Below are 17,068 nucleotides of genomic sequence, written 5' to 3' on the forward strand. Positions count from 1 at the left end.
TGCCCTTAAAAAACATGATCCAAGGTCCAGGGGAAGAGCATTCCAAATCTGAGGTGCTGCAGACGGAAACGATCTCTGTTTCACATAGGACTAGTTCTTGGGATTTCTAGAAGGCAGGTGTTATTGGATATCAATACTGGGGAAACTATTAGTCGCGAGATGAGGGTTGACATGTACTTCGGTACCTGCCCAAAAAGGCATTTGTGAGTAATGCATAACACACAGAAGATGATTCTACTACAGACAGGAAGCCAGTGTACTGTTCTCCTTGCTGCCGTGACATGTTCTTTCCTGTGCAGGCCTGCAACAATGCGTACCACGTTATTTTGTACCACCTGCAGCTGAGTGAGGTCATGTTTGGAAATGCCAAGCAGAAGGCTAGAGCAATAATCCAATTTGGCTCCTTTGATTGCCCGAGCAATGATGCCACGGTTTGTGGGGGAAAGAAAGGGTTGTAACTAGGCCAATAAGTTAAGATGATAGCAGATACTAGACATAAGGCTATTAACCGGTCCTTTCATGGATAGTTCTTGATCTAAACCCAAGGGCCTAATTCACAGAAGCATTTTATAATGGCAAAACCCCAATTGGAAAACACTCTGTGAATCAAGGCTCAAGTGTCTTAACCTTCGACTGAGTGGAAATGTTGCACTCTGCATTGAAGGCAAATACTCTCAGCTGAGCTTCGGCAATGCTTCCCAGCATCACAAGTTCGGTCACTGAGCTGTTAAGAGCAAGCTTGTTACTTTGCATCCATTTCTGGTAGTACTCATAGGTGGAGATCAAGGTAGACTAGTCAGTAATCTACACGTGAGGGGAACAAGGCATTGTGTATCATCCGCATAATTAGCATACATAATACCTAGTTAATCAAGTTGTTCAAACAGGGGGAGAGTAAAGATGTTAAAAAGGGTGGGCGATACGCACAAGCCCTGTGGTACCCCACAAGTGACAGTGAACTCCTCAGCCAATGCATCCTCAAAGGAAACCCTTGCTAGGCCACCAGGGGGCGCAGGCAACATGGCTGCCTGAGCTGAGAGCTCCGTACCCAGCCCCGGGTAACTGTTGGTAGCGAAGAAGAGTGGGGGCCCCACCCTCCTTGAGACCCCCCCACGAGATTGTGGGAACCCTCGGCCCCCAGCTGGGTCCAACTCCGACCCTCGGCCGTGTAGGCTTCACCGAGTTCGGCCGCCCGAGGGTTTCACCGGCCCCTCCCCCCACACCCTGGAGCGGGGCTCGGCTGTGGGCCAGACTTGGAGAAGGAGGGACCAGATGCGACACGGAGAATGCAGAAGCCGAGGCGGAGACTGTACGCGGGACCTGCGGCCGAACGAAGAGACAACCCGACGCCCGGACCCGCAGAGCAGCGCGTCGGCCCGGCGCGAGAGGTGAGAGCGCCCCCGGCGCACCTACGGACCCGGGGGGGCGACGCAGGAACACACCCCCCCCCCCGGCTTCAGGACGCCCGGGGCTCGACGTGGGATAGCGACCCCAGACACCCCCACGAACTCAGGGGGCTGACGCAGGGGCGCGGCCCCCCCCCTCTCTAGCCTTGAACCACCCCACGCTGGGGGGACGAACGGGGCCTGAAGCAGGTCCGTGGCGGCCCCGGCACGAACTACGCCGGTGAATCCCGGGGAGGCGACGCAGGAGCGCACCCCCTCCCCAATTTTGACTCTCCCCCCTCGGGGACAAGCGGGGCTTCAGGTGGGACGGCAGCGGCCCCAGCCCCCAACACACCAACGGATCGGGGGGCCGACGCGGGAGCACACCCCCCCCCTGTCTCTCTCGCCCCGGCTTTGGCTTCCCCCCCATACCCCTGATGACAAAGAGAATGCAGATAAGGGAAACGGACCCAGAGTGACTGGCAAGGTGGGACCCCGGGAGGTGAGACCTACGTCAAAGAGAGATCGGTACACTGAGGAACATAGGGGACCACGGACTATTGGTGAGAGGTCAATCGGACCATTCCCCTCACGACCACCCCACTGGAGCACGACGCCGTGAGCACATTGCAGGAGGAGAAGGCACCGGAGGCACGCCAGAGGGCCCCACCGACACCAGACCCCCAACTTCTCGACTGGGCCACGTTCCACATACGGAAGCTTCGGCCTGGCTGCGCCCATCGCTTGGGATCGTCATCGGGGGGGCATTCGTCCACCAGGTGCCTACCCGTCCCACCACCGGGGCCGCCAACTATACGCTGCACTCTCCCACGATCAAATTTGCGGGTTGGATAGGTCGCGCCAACTACAGCCCACCGGAGTGCCCCCCCCATGAGCTGGAGGGAGACCCTCGCCAAATACCAATTTGTGGCTTCCGAGGGCGAAATGGCGGCAGGGGGCACCTCCACCCCTCCCCCAGACCTGGGGGCTATACAAAACAATATCCAGATAATCCTAGAGGAGATACGTGGGATGAGAACTGACATGGGGGCTAAATTGGCGGACCTTACCACCAAAGTCACCACCCTCGAGGACTGGATGGAGGGGGTCGAAAATAACCAGCTCTCCACAGCCCTCCTCGAGACCCAAATGGAGGTCAGGTTCCAGGACATGCAACGGCGGGAGGAGGAACTTCGGTTCAAAGTGGACGACATGGAAAACAGACAAAGGAGGAATAACCTACGCATTTTTGGGCTGGTGGAATCCGAGGGCGAGACCATACAGGGTCTGGAGGGTAAAGTACTGGATATCATAAGGATTGTCCTGGGCGAGAGTGCCGGAGGCGAGATCAAATTTGATAGGGTCCACCAGGCGGGCGGAGGAGGCAGGGGCCTGCGTTCAGTGCTGGCTAGACTGCATCACTACAAAGACAAAGCCAAGATCCTAGAAAAGGCGAAAAACCTAGGCAATATCCAATATGGGGTCTCTAGGGTGTCCATATTTCAGGACCTCTCAGCTCTCACCCTACTAATGAGGAAGAAATGTGGCACCCTCACAAGATGGCTACAGGGGAAGGGGGTCAGATACCGCTGGGGCCACCCCTTTTAACTAGCGTTTGAATGGCAGGGAGAGAAGTACCATCTGGTCTCGGAGGAGGACATTCAAAGGGCCACAGATGACCTGCTTGGCGACATGCCCGCCCCCTCGGGCGGCAGAGTGGGTGGCACCCAAGATCCCCCTAGAGGTCTGGTCGGTCTGGGAAAGCTTAGTGGCAAGTCTAAGGTCAAGGGTACTCGTAAATTTCAGAAAACAAGACACCCATCAACGGCCTCCGAGGACCGCCCGAACTCATGACTATACCACTTTCTCGGGGGTTGAGGAACCATACTGATGCTCCTGTATTCCAAGCCTTGGCAGAGCTGGAAAATGAGGCCTGGCCTCATGAAGCCAAGGCCGGGCGCCACGTTGGCGTGAGGTTTAAACCGCCAGGTTGGAGGGCGGGAAGCAGTTTGATGCAATGTTAATGGTTTGGTTGTGTTTCTCCCGGTGTGGGGCTGAGTTTGAACCTTGGGGTGGGTGCGGGGGCCGGGGGTTCGCGGGCTCCAGTGCTGACCACCTCCACCGAGGTAATGGTTGGGGTCGATATATATGGAAGAACAAAAGATGGGGATCCCTACTATAAGAAATACCCGGGGCTGGGGTAAGAGTCCTTGGTGGTTCGTTGACCAACCCCGACATCAGTTGGGGGGCGTGGACGGACGCCTTACAATGAAAGGGAAAAGGGAATGGGGGGGAGGGGCAGGAGGGGAGGACTGGGTGGGGGAAGGGGAGTGGGGAACACAGGGGAAGGAAGGGGGTAATAGCCGAATCAAACTAGGGTTTACAATACGGACACAGGCTACAGGGCAACTCCGCGACACAGGACAAACAGAGGGGGCCTCCCCATATGACAATGGTTGAGGGCAAGATAGGCACACTTAATGTCAAGGGCCTTAACTCCCAGAACAAGAGATCCCTGACGAGTAACATGTTTTGCAAACAACAACTAACGGTACTCTTCCTCCAAGAGACTCACTATAGACAGGGCAAGGAATCACCCATAAGGAGAAGGGACATTGGATCCAATTACTAGGCCTCACACAGAAGTTCGAAGAAGGAGGGGGTAGGGATCCTCCTGAATAAAACGTTCCACCTCTCCAATACCGAAACCAAGAGGGGCTTTGGGGGGCGGTTCCTGGCAATCAAGGGCACTCATGAAGGCGAACGCATCACTCTGGCTACCCTCTATGCACCCAACTCTGGCCAGATTAGGTTCCTAACCCAAATCATGGGGATAATCGATGAATGGGCAGAAGGGGCCATGATCCTCGGGGGCGACTTCAATCTTGTAATGGACCCCAAACTAGACTGGTGGACGGCCCGAGGGGTTGGACCCAAGGCGATATCTAAAGATAATATTTCATTCCAGACTCTCCTGAGGGAACACTATTGGGAGGATGTTTGGCGGGCAACGCATCCAGAACCGGGAGGCTATACATTTTTCTCCCCTCCACACTTTACATACACCAGAATCGACCTGCTCCTGACCTCCAAGGAGGGAGGCGGAGTGGCCACGGACCCGCGAGTCGAGGCAATAACCTGGTCCGATCACGAGCTCCTAGTGGCGAGCTGGTTTCTCCCCATCTCCCCCCGATCAACCCACTGGAGGTGTAATGATGTGCTTCTCAGAGACCCAGTCTTTAGGGACTTCCTAAGAGGCGAAATGGCGGCATATTTCGAAATAAATGATAACGGGGAAACTGACATGCCAACGGTGTGGGAGGCAGCAAAGGCCACCTTCCGCGGCCTCCTCATAGCAGAGGGAGCCAGACGTAAACGGGAAAGAGGGCTCGTCGAAACCAGGATACGGGCGGACCTTGGAATCTTGCGGGGTAGGCTCAATCAGGGGGGGACGGACAGGGAATCCATCCTAGTTGAAATGAGCGAGAAACGTCAGGCCCTACACACGGCTCTCATAGGTGAGGTGGTTAAGAAGCTGAGATACACACGACAGAGGTACTATGAGAGGGGGGACAGGGTGGGAGCGCTGCTGGCTCGTAGATCCAGGGGATGTCGACTGGAGAGAAGGGTGGGCCCCATTAGAGGCCGGGAGGGCTCCATGCTTAACAACAAAGCAGAGGTAGTGGGCTCCTTCGCAGATTACTATAAGGAACTGTATACAAAACAGGGGGGAACATCACCAGAGGAGATACGGGCATATTTGGAGGAATACCCCCCGCCACGCTTGACGGAGGCGGAACTACAGGCGCTAGAATCAGACATAACTGTTGACGAGGTAGAGGCGGCCATCAAGAGGCTGAGGGTGGGTAAGGCCCCGGGGGGAGATGGCTACACAGCCGATTTTTACAAGCAGTTCTCATCTTCGCTGGTGGAACCCCTAGCCAAACTCTTTAACCAAATCCGAAACGAGGAGACGCTCCCACCCTCCTTCCTCCAGGCACTCATCACGGTCATCCCGAAGCCGGGAAGGACCCGAAGGAGTGTGGCTCCAACAGACCCATCTCCCTCTTAAACCTCGACGCAAAAATATTCACTAGAATTCTGGCATCTCGCCTAGAAAAGTGCCTTCCCCGACTGGTTCACCCCGACCAGGCGGGTTTCATACTTAACAGACAGGCCTCGGACAGCATGCGTAAATCTCTCCACGTGCTGTACTCAAGGGAGATCCGGAACGAGGGGGCCTTGCTCCTATCCCTAGACGCAGAGAAGGCCTTCAATAGGGTGAGCTGGGAATTCATGGGAGAGGTCTTGTCTGCGGTGGGAATGGGCCAGAGGTGGTTGGGCTGGATGGCGGCACTGTACTCTTCCCCAACAGCCAGGGTGGTAGCTAATGGGACGAAGTCAGAGTCCTTCCCCCTGGGGCGAGGTACAAGACAAGGATGCCCACTATCCCCCTTGATATACGCCCTAGTTACGGAACCCTGGGCAGTCTCGATACGTAACAACGAAAACATCAAAGGGGTCCAATTGGGTGACTCCCATTGCAAGATTAGTCTGTTCGCAGATGACGTCCTCCTGTATGTTACTAAGCCGTCACAGACGATCCCTCATGTACTACAGGCCCTGACGCGCTATGGTAACCTCTCGGGGTATAAAGTCAACCTAGACAAGTCAGCTGCCGGATTCGGAGGTACAATATGTAGAAAGTCTCCCCTTCCAACTGCAGAGAGAGGGGTTCCGATACCTGGGAATCCAAATCCCATCCACCCCGGGTGACCTCTTCGCGCGCAATTTTACCCCATTATGGACTGCTGTTAAGAGAGATATTGAAAGGTGGGCGGCGGCGGGGTTCTCATGGATGGCACGGCTCAACCTGATTAAGATGGTAATACTCCCTAAGTTCCTATTTCTCTTCCAGATGCTCCCTACCCAAGTGCCAAGGCCCTTTTTCGACTCAATGAAGCGGGTGTTGCTTAGATTCCTCTGGGCGGGAAAGAAACATAGAATTTCCTACGATGTCTTGACAAGACCGAAGGAGGATGGAGGAGTGGGGTTCCCCGATTTTGACACATACTATAGGGCATCACAGCTAAGGATTCTGGTTGACCATTTTAATCCTGGGACGGAGAAGCAGTGGGTGGCTCTGGACAACAGACTTCTTGCCCCAGTCACGATCGACGAGCAGTTATGGGTCCCAAGAACAAGCATCCCAAGGAGGGTACATGAACACCCAGTGTTGGGGGTTCTCTGGTCAGTCTGGAAGGAGGGGAGCTATTTCAGGTGGCTCACGACCTGGCCCTCCCCGCTAAGTTGCATTTGGGCGCCACCATTCCTGGCCAAAATAGCAGAACCAGCAGCATACCAGAGTTGGTACGAGGCAGGCCTGGTCAGGGCCTGCCATCTATGGGTAGGGGGATCCTTCATGCCCCTTCCTGACCTCGAGGAGGCTCTGGGTCTGGGCAAGCTGTCACCATTCCGCTACCTCCAGCTTAAGGGAGTTCTCTCAGAACCCTCGTGGGGGGACACTCTTAGGAGGGACCTTACAGATTTTGAGAAAGTGATCATCTCCACTCGGGGCTCGAAAGGGGTGATAGCTCGGTTTTACAGACTCCTCTTGTTTTCAATACCAAGGGACCCCCCCCCCCGGCACAAACGCAATGGGAAAGAGAACTTGGCGTGGCAATAGACGGTAGGAGATGGACCAAGATGTGCATCCGAGCCCATCGCTCAACTACGTCCCTCCAATACAGACACCAGGCATTAAAGGTCCTACATAGGTGGCACTATCCCCCCCAGAGATTATCCAGAATGCTCCCAGGTTACGACCCACACTGCTGGAAATGCTGAAACATCACTGGAGACTACATACACATGTGGTGGTCATGCCCCAGGGTACATATATATTGGGGAGAGGTCTTATCCTGGATCAGGGGAGTTGATGGGTTAGACAGACCCCTCTGCCCCTGGCTACTCCTCTTTGGGATTGAGGTTGGGGACGATCAGGAGGACACCCAGGGCCACATGCTCCAGGTCATGCTTGTGGCGGCCAGGTGTTGCCTGGCCCAAAAATGGAAAAACCCAAACATGCCACAGGAAAAGGAATGGGTTACCAAGGTCCGAGCGATTTATGACATGGAGTTCCTTACGCACATTCTTGATGAATCCAAAACCAACATCGGAGAACTCTGGCTTCCATTTTTTGAAAGATACGAGCGCAGTACATGAGGGGTCCAGTCTTCACGGTGGGCCCGGTTTTGTCCTTTAGACATTGTGAAACTGTAAAGTCGGGGTCTCCAAAGGCACCCATTAACTGGGACATGTTTTCTCCCCCCCACAAGGGGGTCCTAATAGGTTGAGCCCAAGGGCAAGTGTGCAAAAAAATGCCCATCACCTGTGCTCTGGGACTGTGCATTGTGTTCCGAAGTGTTAAAACCAGATTCTACTTTGATTAAATGGCTAGGGGGGTGGGGGGGGGGGTAAAAGGGTTATTGGTGGGTACGCTTTCTATAAACGTAATACTGTTTTCTTTTTGATGCAATGTTCGCAGTAATAACCTACAAAATGTCAATAAAAATATATTTTCAAAAAGGAAACCCTTGCTCTAGGTTCTGCCAAAAAGGATTTCACCTATTCAATGGCTGCAGTGGAAAAAATGTGCTGGATCACGTAGTCTCTCCGCCAGCATGGTATGAACCACCAGATCGAAAATGGCGGACGATCTAAGAGCATAAGTATGGTGGTGTGTCCCTTTGCCATGAACTAAAGTATATTTGTTTTTACTTCGAGTACAGTAGACTCAGTACTATGAGCGCGTCTGGCGCCAGATCGTTTAGGTCCCTGGATGTAATGCTCAGATAGGAAGGTCTCAATCTGTAAATGTGCCACGTTATCCAGAATTTTAAGTAGATGGGGCACATTTGTAATAGGTCGATACTTTCCCGCTATATCAGGATCAAGGGAAGGCTTTTTCAACAATGGCGAGATTCAGGCATGTTTTAGGTCAAGATTCAGGCTTGTTTTAGGTCAAATGGGACAAAGTTCTCCCTAAAGATGCATTAACAAATTTGGTTATAAGAGGAACCAACTGGGGGGGGCACAACACTTCGCTGTGATGGCAGGGCAAATGCCACCTTTACAGTTGGTGGGTTTTAATTTGCTGAGAAGGTCAGCAAGGTTCTTCTCAGAATTTGGCTGAAAGACAAATTCAGGAAAGGTCCTAAACGAGACAGGAACTCCTGCGTTGTTGTATTCTTTATTCCTTTCCTCCTTTATAAAGACAGTGTTTGCTTGAATTGTTTTAAGTTTATTCGAGAGTGCCTCTTGTATGTCATTACACCACTTGGTGTCTTTGATAACCTGTCGGGGAGGTGGGCAGGGGGCCTCAAGCTCCTTGAGGACCCTAAATAGCTCCTTGGAGCAAGAGGCTGCCCCAAGAATTTGTTGCTCGTAGTAGTTATTTTTGCTGAGGAGATCGCCGTTTTGTGCAACTTGGCTGCCTGCGTGTAAAGCATGGACAAAAGCATGTGGGCAATTCATACTGATTAGCAGGAGGAGGCAAGCAGATTGATTAATGGAGTCGAGGACCGGTCTTCCCCGGAAAGCAGTTCTTGTCAATTAATCAGCAGTATGGGGAAGCAAACAAAAAATGACAAAAAATGGTATAGATATAAAAGTTTAAACCTTTAAGCTGACCCATCCTGTCCAAGAAGGTAGCCACGGCCAAAACATCTTCTGGGATTAAAGTACCACTTTGTTTACTTTTTATAGAGAGCCAATATGACTTCCAGACAATTTGCTGCCAGTTTGTGAGCAGGGTGCAGAGGACGCAAACTACTGTTAAAGAATCAGAACACATGCACATTTGGATAAACACGCAAGATATGTCTTTCCTATGTCAGGGATAGATTCCATCAAGAGATAAGAGGATTAAGGATATTACTGGCATAGGCCATTGGTTGAGCTGGCTCAGGTCACCCGAGTTTAATCAAAACCACTGGACAAGAACGATATGTTAAGTAATGACATCACAAAAACAGTCACATTCTTTTACTGAATACAAATGTAAAGGGCCAGGAGGATAGCTCAGGGGCAATGAGCTCCCCTTGGAAGCAAGGTGACGCAGACCAACACAGGCACAGTCTCCGGATCAGCGATTCAAAACCTCTATTCGTATTAAACAGGTTATAAATAACCAATTACAAAAATTACAATTACAATGTATACTTCAAAGCAAATAAAATGGGCTTCTGGCATTGGGCGTGGGTGGTAGATTTAGGGACACAAACGTTTTTACTCACCAGAGATGGAAGGAATGCCTGCTGGAATTTTTTGGGATTTATCCGCAGTGAACCCTGAAAGAGTGTGAAAACAATCCTTAGGCAGACAGTCGTTGACATGACATATGAAAACAAAGCAGAAATAATAAAGGGGCTGGTGAATTGGGATATCTTAGCCCCGGGCTCCCACTGTGGCACACAAATGGAAACATGTACATTTCCTAAAAGCATGTGTTATTATATAGTTTGCTGTAGACAACACATCGGAATTATCACAATGGGTGTCAAATTGAGAGGTGGGGAGAGGGTGAGGGGACTGGAGAAAGTACATATGCAAAGCCAGAAGGGAGAATATTAAAATAGATTGCACATTTTAGTTTTCAGTAGGAAAACTTCTCAAAAAGGGGGTAAAAATGTTCTATATAGCTCCCAGAATAGAAATATTTCCAAATCCCCATGTACGGTGCCAGACAATCCACCCTGCACAGCCTTTTTTCCACAGGACGTCATTTAGAAATAAGCAACAGACTGAAGTGTGAATTGAAGCACGACAAGGTTAAGCGCACTGACAAAGCCTAAGTCAAAAGTGCAGCTTCAAGTCTGTTGAACCTCAGAGGAGGTTGATATTTGGCTGATAATTCTAACCACTTTATCGTTGCGTGGGTAGGATGTCTAGGTACTATGTAATACATAAGTCTTGCAGAGGACGTGGTCAAGCAGAACATCTACAGATAAAACACTGCCTTTAGGTAGCTACATTATTCAGAGGACGTGCTTGGCATCATTGAAGTTCCCTTGGGAAAATGCAAACACGCAGCTCCTGTCTTGACATCGGGTTGGTACCCCTCGACAAAGCGTAGAATTGGTGACGTTGGGTCTCATCACCTTCTTGGATACAATGTATGCTCATTGTAGAGTGCAACACATTGCCTTGTGGCCACTTCAGAGCAATTGTTGGCTTGGTAAACATTGTAGAGATGGGAGTTGATTGTCTGGTCATTTAGCCAAGGCAATTATTTAACCAGGTGATGCTTAAATGACAAGGAAGTTTAAGGACAACAACCAGCATCATCCTCCAGTTTGCATGTACAGTCCATCAGTGGCCGGATTTGCCACAATCCAAGTGTAGGACAATGGCTGCGTCCACATTGTCGAATTTTAAAAGCTGTAGAGTGCCAGAACTGAGAAGAGTAGCAACATCCCTAGGGACGGTACTCCTCGGAGACTGGTGGAAAACCCTGTGTATGGTCCATCTTCAGAGGCTAGCCGATGCGGCACTCCTACCTAGATTCTTTTTATGAAACAGATGGTGTTGGAAGTGAAGGTCGGAGGCACTCATTCAGCAGTCCTTTTCATTGAGGAAACCTGGCTCGCGTCTTGGTTCACCAGTTCATCGCCATCCACTTGCCAGTGCCCTACATTCTCAAGTCAAACCTTCATATGTTCTATAGCTGATGGAGACCTAGGGACTCCACACGGCATTTAGGCTGGTCAGATTGTGTGACAATCACAGGTCTATATCCTAGATGAGACCCGAGGCTAGCTAAGTGAGCCCGCTTAGCAAAACCCTCATAGGGGTTTGGGAAAGCAGGACCTCGCTGGGAGCGACTCCCCTCAACAGGACAAGGACTCTCAATTCCTCTAAGGAACTACCAGTCACAAATACCCCATCAGCCTATCTGGGACTGGAGAGGACTCCAAGTTGGAAGCAAAGACATTTTATTTTCGCATCATTGGCCAGTGGTAATGGTGAATACTGACATAGCGGAACAGCTGACAGGAGACAAGACGCCCCCTGGATAGTGTGATGAATCCAATGGAGTCATCACAAATTCCCCGGTGGTGAGCCCCTCCCATATGGACCGGGGACAGCAGCCACTACCAGATGCTGACACTGGGGGAATGTTACATGAGGGAGGATCACATAGGAGGAGCCAACAACTGGAGAAATGCCCCATTTTGTTTATTTACAAACATTTCAGGACACCGCGTGTGTTCTTAGAATAGTTTAAACTTGCCTACGAACAGTACAAACAGGTATAGCGTCCTCAGGACACCCCGATTTTGTTTATTTACGAACATTTCAGGACACCCGTGTTGTCTGCGGTCAGAACAAACAGGGGTGCCTGCCACCTAAATAAATACAACATTTAAGCCATCTCTTACTCCCCCATCATCCCCAAACAGTCTTACACGCAAACACAATTCACTAAATAATATTTTTCCACCAAGTTTCACTGCGCTGTCCGCGGATGTCCGCGAATACAAGATGGCGGGCGTGCCCAGGAAATCTGACGCACCACACGCTCTCAACCACCCAATCAGCGAACACGTCCAATCTCCGCAGACACGACGCGCATGGCCCAGCCAATCAGGAACCTGTCCGCGGACCGAACATAGATATCACTAATTTATTGTGACCTACTTTTTGGTCATTTAAAAAAAAAAAAAAAAAAAACTACTGGACGAATTGTCACCAAATTTGCAAAAGCACGCTTTCGGGACCAAGCAGCTGCTCCTAGTCCAAATTTGGTGAAATCCATCTAGCGGTTTGGGCTGTAGGCGTGAGCAAAGTTTTTCCCCATTCAGTCTATGGCAAAAAAAATCAGTTTTGGGACCCCCTTATAACTTTGGTGACCCCCCCGGACCAAACCTCACAAGTGAGTGAGTGAGTGAGTGAGTGAGTGAGTGAGTGAGTGAGTTGAGTGAGTGAGTGAGTGAGTGAGTGAGTGAGGTGAGTGAGTGAGTGGTGTGTGTGTGTGTGTGTGTGAGAGAGTGTGAGAGAGAGAGTGAGAGAGAGTGTGAGAGAGAGAGTGTGAGAGAGAGAGGTGAGAGAGAGAGAGAGAGAGTGAGAGAGTGAGAGAGTGAGAGAGTGAGAGAGTGAGAGAGTGAGAGAGTGAGAGAGTGAGAGAGTGAGAGAGTGAGAGAGTGAGAGAGTGAGAGAGTGAGAGAGAGAGAGAGAGAGAGAGAGAGAGAGAGAGAGTGAGAGTGTGAGAGTGTGAGAGTGTGAGAGTGTGAGAGAGTGAGAGAGTGAGAGAGTGAGAGTGAGAGAGTGAGAGAGTGAGAGAGTGAGAGAGAGAGAGAGTGAGAGAGAGAGAGAGAGAGAGAGAGAGAGAGAGAGAGAGAGAGAGAGAGAGTGAGAGAGTGAGTGAGAGAGTGAGTGAGAGAGAGAGTGAGAGAGTGAGAGAGAGAGAGAGAGAGAGAGAGAGAGAGAGTGTGTGAGAGAGAGTGAGAGAGAGAGAGAGAGAGAGAGATTCAAGCCCTTTAATTATCCAGAGTCCCTACTTTTGTATTCTCTTGGAACATTTCAAAATATGGCACCATCTTCTCCCCTGACTCGGAAAGGATCCGACTTCTGTTTCTCTTCTTATATACTCATAATAATAATACAAAATATATATGTATATCCCCCACAAAGTGGTAGTAGGGCCAGTTAGATACCTACTATTCAACTCAGTCATACACCATCCTGCCATTTACCCTGGTCACTTCCTCTCCACCTCACACAAACTGACACACCCTTTACTTCGTGCCCCTAATTCCTCTCTAAACATCTGCCCCCATTGTTATCCCCCGCAAGAGGTACCTACATCTACGTGTTCACCCGATCTCCTCCATCATGGGGTCCCATTAATGGCTTGTACGCGCCAAAGAGTTGCGCCCGCTTTAAGAGCAAACAGGAATTCTGAGGGAAAAACGGCTCCCATACACCACTACGGGTTGCACGCTTGGGACTGGGCATAGCCCCTCCAGATGTGCGGCCTGGAATTCTCAATCTCTGTGGAAAATCTGGGATCATGTCGGGGTCACCAAAATGTTAGAGTAGCCCTTCAACGCTCACACCAGAAAAATACAACCCACTAGGGAAAAAGGCCCAATACACATCTTGCAAGGAGAACAAGGTTTAATCTCATAAAATGACAAGTAGGTGTCAACAAAAACTTCGATACCATGGAGCGCTCTGACAGAAACAGCCTGAACGATGGCTTTTAAAAAAGGTACACAGCATCACAAGTGACATACATTACACATAGGTTACAAATCCAGGTAGCTGGTTGGTGCGACCCTATACACAAAGCCTGCTCCATACGTGATGCCAAGCGATTGGTCCCAGCATCTTCTGTCCATCTTTTTCCATGTGGAGGGGTTGATAATCTTCTGTCATCATTAAGTACAAAAGCCAGTAATAGGCAATTATTTACACAGGCCATCATTTCACAAGCCTGCAGTGCACCTGGAATCAAGAGCGGGAGGCTACTTTTGAGGTCATGATAACTTCTCATAACTACGTGTACCCCCACTCCTTTCCCAGACACGTTGATACCTCCACATCTTTCCCACCCGCGGCATACATTTGTTACCGTCTCCCCTGGCACCTTGCAGCACAAATCACATTTACTAATGGTGGGGCAGCCCGCTCCTGCTCTCTGATCTTCTTGATCACTTTACAGTTTTATGGTGAGTGGCCTGGTCAATGTACTCAAACGTTTGTGTTCTGGGCTTTGGTGGTCTAGGGCCACTATAACTTATGAATTCAGACAATAAAGACCTAAAAGCCCTCACCCGTCCCCCTTCATCGTGAGATAACTCTTCAAAGACCCATTCCAGCCCTCTCTTGGCCTTGCAGGGCACATTCTTTCTGGGTTGCATGCAATGCTGATAAGCCACAATAAGGAAATGTGTGTGTATGTTCAGAGAATTAACCTTATGCAAAGCTGCCAGGACTGCGGACAAAATGTGCACTCACACCATTCTTACCCTTGCCACTGAATATAAATGAACTAGCATAGCCGTGGTACTAGGCCTCAATTTCAAAATGCCGCCCAACTTCTAAAATGGAGATTCATTACACATGCGATGCTAATGTTACAATTCACTACGCTTCCACTACAATCCAGCTTCTCTTAATGGGCCCCCTCCTACAACTGCCTCATCCTAAATCGCCCCAGGCCTGGGATTCTCGCCCTTGCTTCCAAACAAACTGAAGGCAGACCCTCCAGCTTATTGCGATTTTGCGATCCCGCAAAATGCCGCGAAAACGGCCGTTTTGCGCAAAATGCCGCAAAAATGGCCGTTTTGTGCAAAAACAGCATCTTTTAAAAAAAAAAAAATTTTTTTTTTTTTTTTTTTAAGTAATCTGCAAAAATTACTGTTTTGAAAAAAGAATCCTCAGGGTGCCAGGTGCTCAACTTTTTTTTTTTGTTTTTATTTACACAAGAAATGAAATCACTTGCGCCCCAAAAATTGCAGCCCAATCCACAAGGGACACATGAATGGGCACATTTTATATGCGCGCCCATTCAGATGGCCTTTTTCACCTCCTTGATCAAATAAAGTGGCGTTTCTGTCAATTTAAAAGCACATCCCTCATTTCCAAGCAAGATGCACTTTTAAATGTGCAGAAATTGTAGGCAACCCTACGCGCACGGGATGTGGGGCTGCCACTGCATGACAGGGTCTTTCCTGACCCTGTCATGCATTTCTTTTAAGGTATGAACCGCTGCTGAGTCGCTTGCATTTCTGTTCCTCAAACAGGATAAAAATGCATTTTTTGGGTCACATTTTACAGCGGCAGGCACCTAGAGTGCCTGTCCCTGTGAAAGGCGCTGGGAGCTTGCAGAACACTGTCGGGAGAGCGATTCTATTCAAAGTACTCCCCATTTTGATGACAAAAATCTATCGAATGTTACAATTTGACCAATTACGTGCAGTACTATTCGATCGATTTTTATAAATACTGAACATGTGTTGCGGGGGTGTCACCCGCTCCCCTTGTTTAGTATTTTTGGTCTAGGGTGGTTGCAGAAGTGTTTTCCCCTTTTTCCTCAAAATTGGAGGCGGGGACAGAAAAAAAAAAGGAAAATAACGAAAAAAGGACCCTGCAGAGTCGGATCCGACCCGCGTTAGAGGGACGGATCCGACCCGCGTTAGAGGGACGGATCTGGCACCGCAGGGTTGCAGGGGAAGCTGCAGCGACCAAGCGGTTAAGTAGGGGAGGGGGTCGGGTGGTGGTGAAAGGTACATTTTGGGTTGTTTGGCTGAAGTGCAAATCAATTTGCAGCAAAATTGACTACGGTCAATTCCGCCGCAAATAATTACACTTCGGTCAAACAACCCAGAACACCATTCAAGGCAGCTGCCAGCGCACAATTTGCGCTACAGCTCAAGCCTGTGGAAATGCGCCGGTCACCTTTGAGAATAAGGTGACCTGCTCATTTCCAAAAATGGGTTGTCTAAAAATAGCATATCCTCCGTTCTTTTTTTAAATGCCCCCTCATTTGAGGAACTGGGACAAAATCTACATTTAAAAAAAAATAATAAAAATGGTTACACTATGAGAGAGAGGGAGAGTGATGGGTGAGATGTGAAGTGATGGGCAAGAAAGCAGAGGAAGAGCAGTGGGTCAGAGGAGGAAGTGCTGCACAAGAGAGCAGAGGAAGCAGTGATGCGGTGGGCCAGAAATCTGAGAGCGAGCAGAGGTACAGAAAGTAGAGGAAGCGGTTGGCCAGAAAGAGGCAGTGAGCTGCAGATTGGGAAAAAGGATGAGGGAAGAATGTGATAGAATGGGAGAAAAGATGCAAGATGCAGAAGCAGCACAAAAGAATGAAGGACTGTATATTGAGGGAGGAATTGTAGAGTGTAAGGTGTGAGTTGGGAGTATGATTTGGAGTGTGGCAGGGGCTGGGCAGTGCAGATTGTGACTTGACAGTGTGACATAGCACGTGAGTATTTGTATGACAGAGTGAGAGGTTAAGGAATGTAAGTTATGATGGAGAGTTGGTGAGATGTTTGTGGGTGTTTGGGGGATTGGAGAACATAGAAGGGGAATATTTTCAGCATTACAATTGATAATGATCAATTTAGTTAATACTATTAAATAGGCATGAACATTAAACCAGAAATGTAGCCAAATCAAACACTGTTCTGCCAAGCCAGAGACATCTGGGACTCTTCCTATTAAATTAATACAAAAGACACATAATAATGATACCCTGGCTCTCTTCTAGCCTTGCACTCTACCTATTTCCTGCAATGTGGCAATCTTACACCCTCCAGTTAATACAAAATGTCCCGCAAAAATGCCGCAATAAATAAAGGTTTGTGCCGCAAAATTTGCCATTTCATGCCGCAAAATTTGCCATTTCATGCCGCAAAATCCTGGAAGGTCTGTGAAGGGTTCAATCAGTTAAAGCAGGAACAGAAAAAAGTGGAAGTTGTGGAGCTCCTTTTTGTAGAACCTAGAGAAAAGAAAACATTTGTGGAGACGGATTAAGGAAAGCATATCTCTAATAAGAAGAGTTGCAACATTTGATGTTTTAAAAGACAAACTTCTCATTGAGCAGATTGAGACTTGGGGAACTTTTTTCTTTGAGGAATTATAACCCTGTTTTGGAAACACCACTCCGG

The 17,068-nt window shown here is 49.5% G+C and overlaps 1 protein-coding gene across 2 annotated transcripts in view; it reads right to left on the bottom strand.

Annotated features, from left to right (window-relative positions):
- Window positions 1–17,068, bottom strand: part of DIS3L2 (DIS3 like 3'-5' exoribonuclease 2) — a 2,640,663-nt gene that overhangs the window by 2,295,433 nt on the left and 328,162 nt on the right. For both annotated transcript variants that reach the window (XM_069617547.1, XM_069617548.1), the window contains one exon: window positions 9,683–9,736. In XM_069617547.1, coding sequence (XP_069473648.1) covers window positions 9,683–9,736 — 54 coding nt within the window. The remainder of the gene's footprint in view (window positions 1–9,682; window positions 9,737–17,068) is intronic.

Source organism: Ambystoma mexicanum, chromosome 10 (assembly GCF_040938575.1).
Source record: "Ambystoma mexicanum isolate Mex_15411 chromosome 10, UKY_AmexF1_1, whole genome shotgun sequence".
NCBI classification, from domain to species: domain Eukaryota; kingdom Metazoa; phylum Chordata; class Amphibia; order Caudata; family Ambystomatidae; genus Ambystoma; species Ambystoma mexicanum.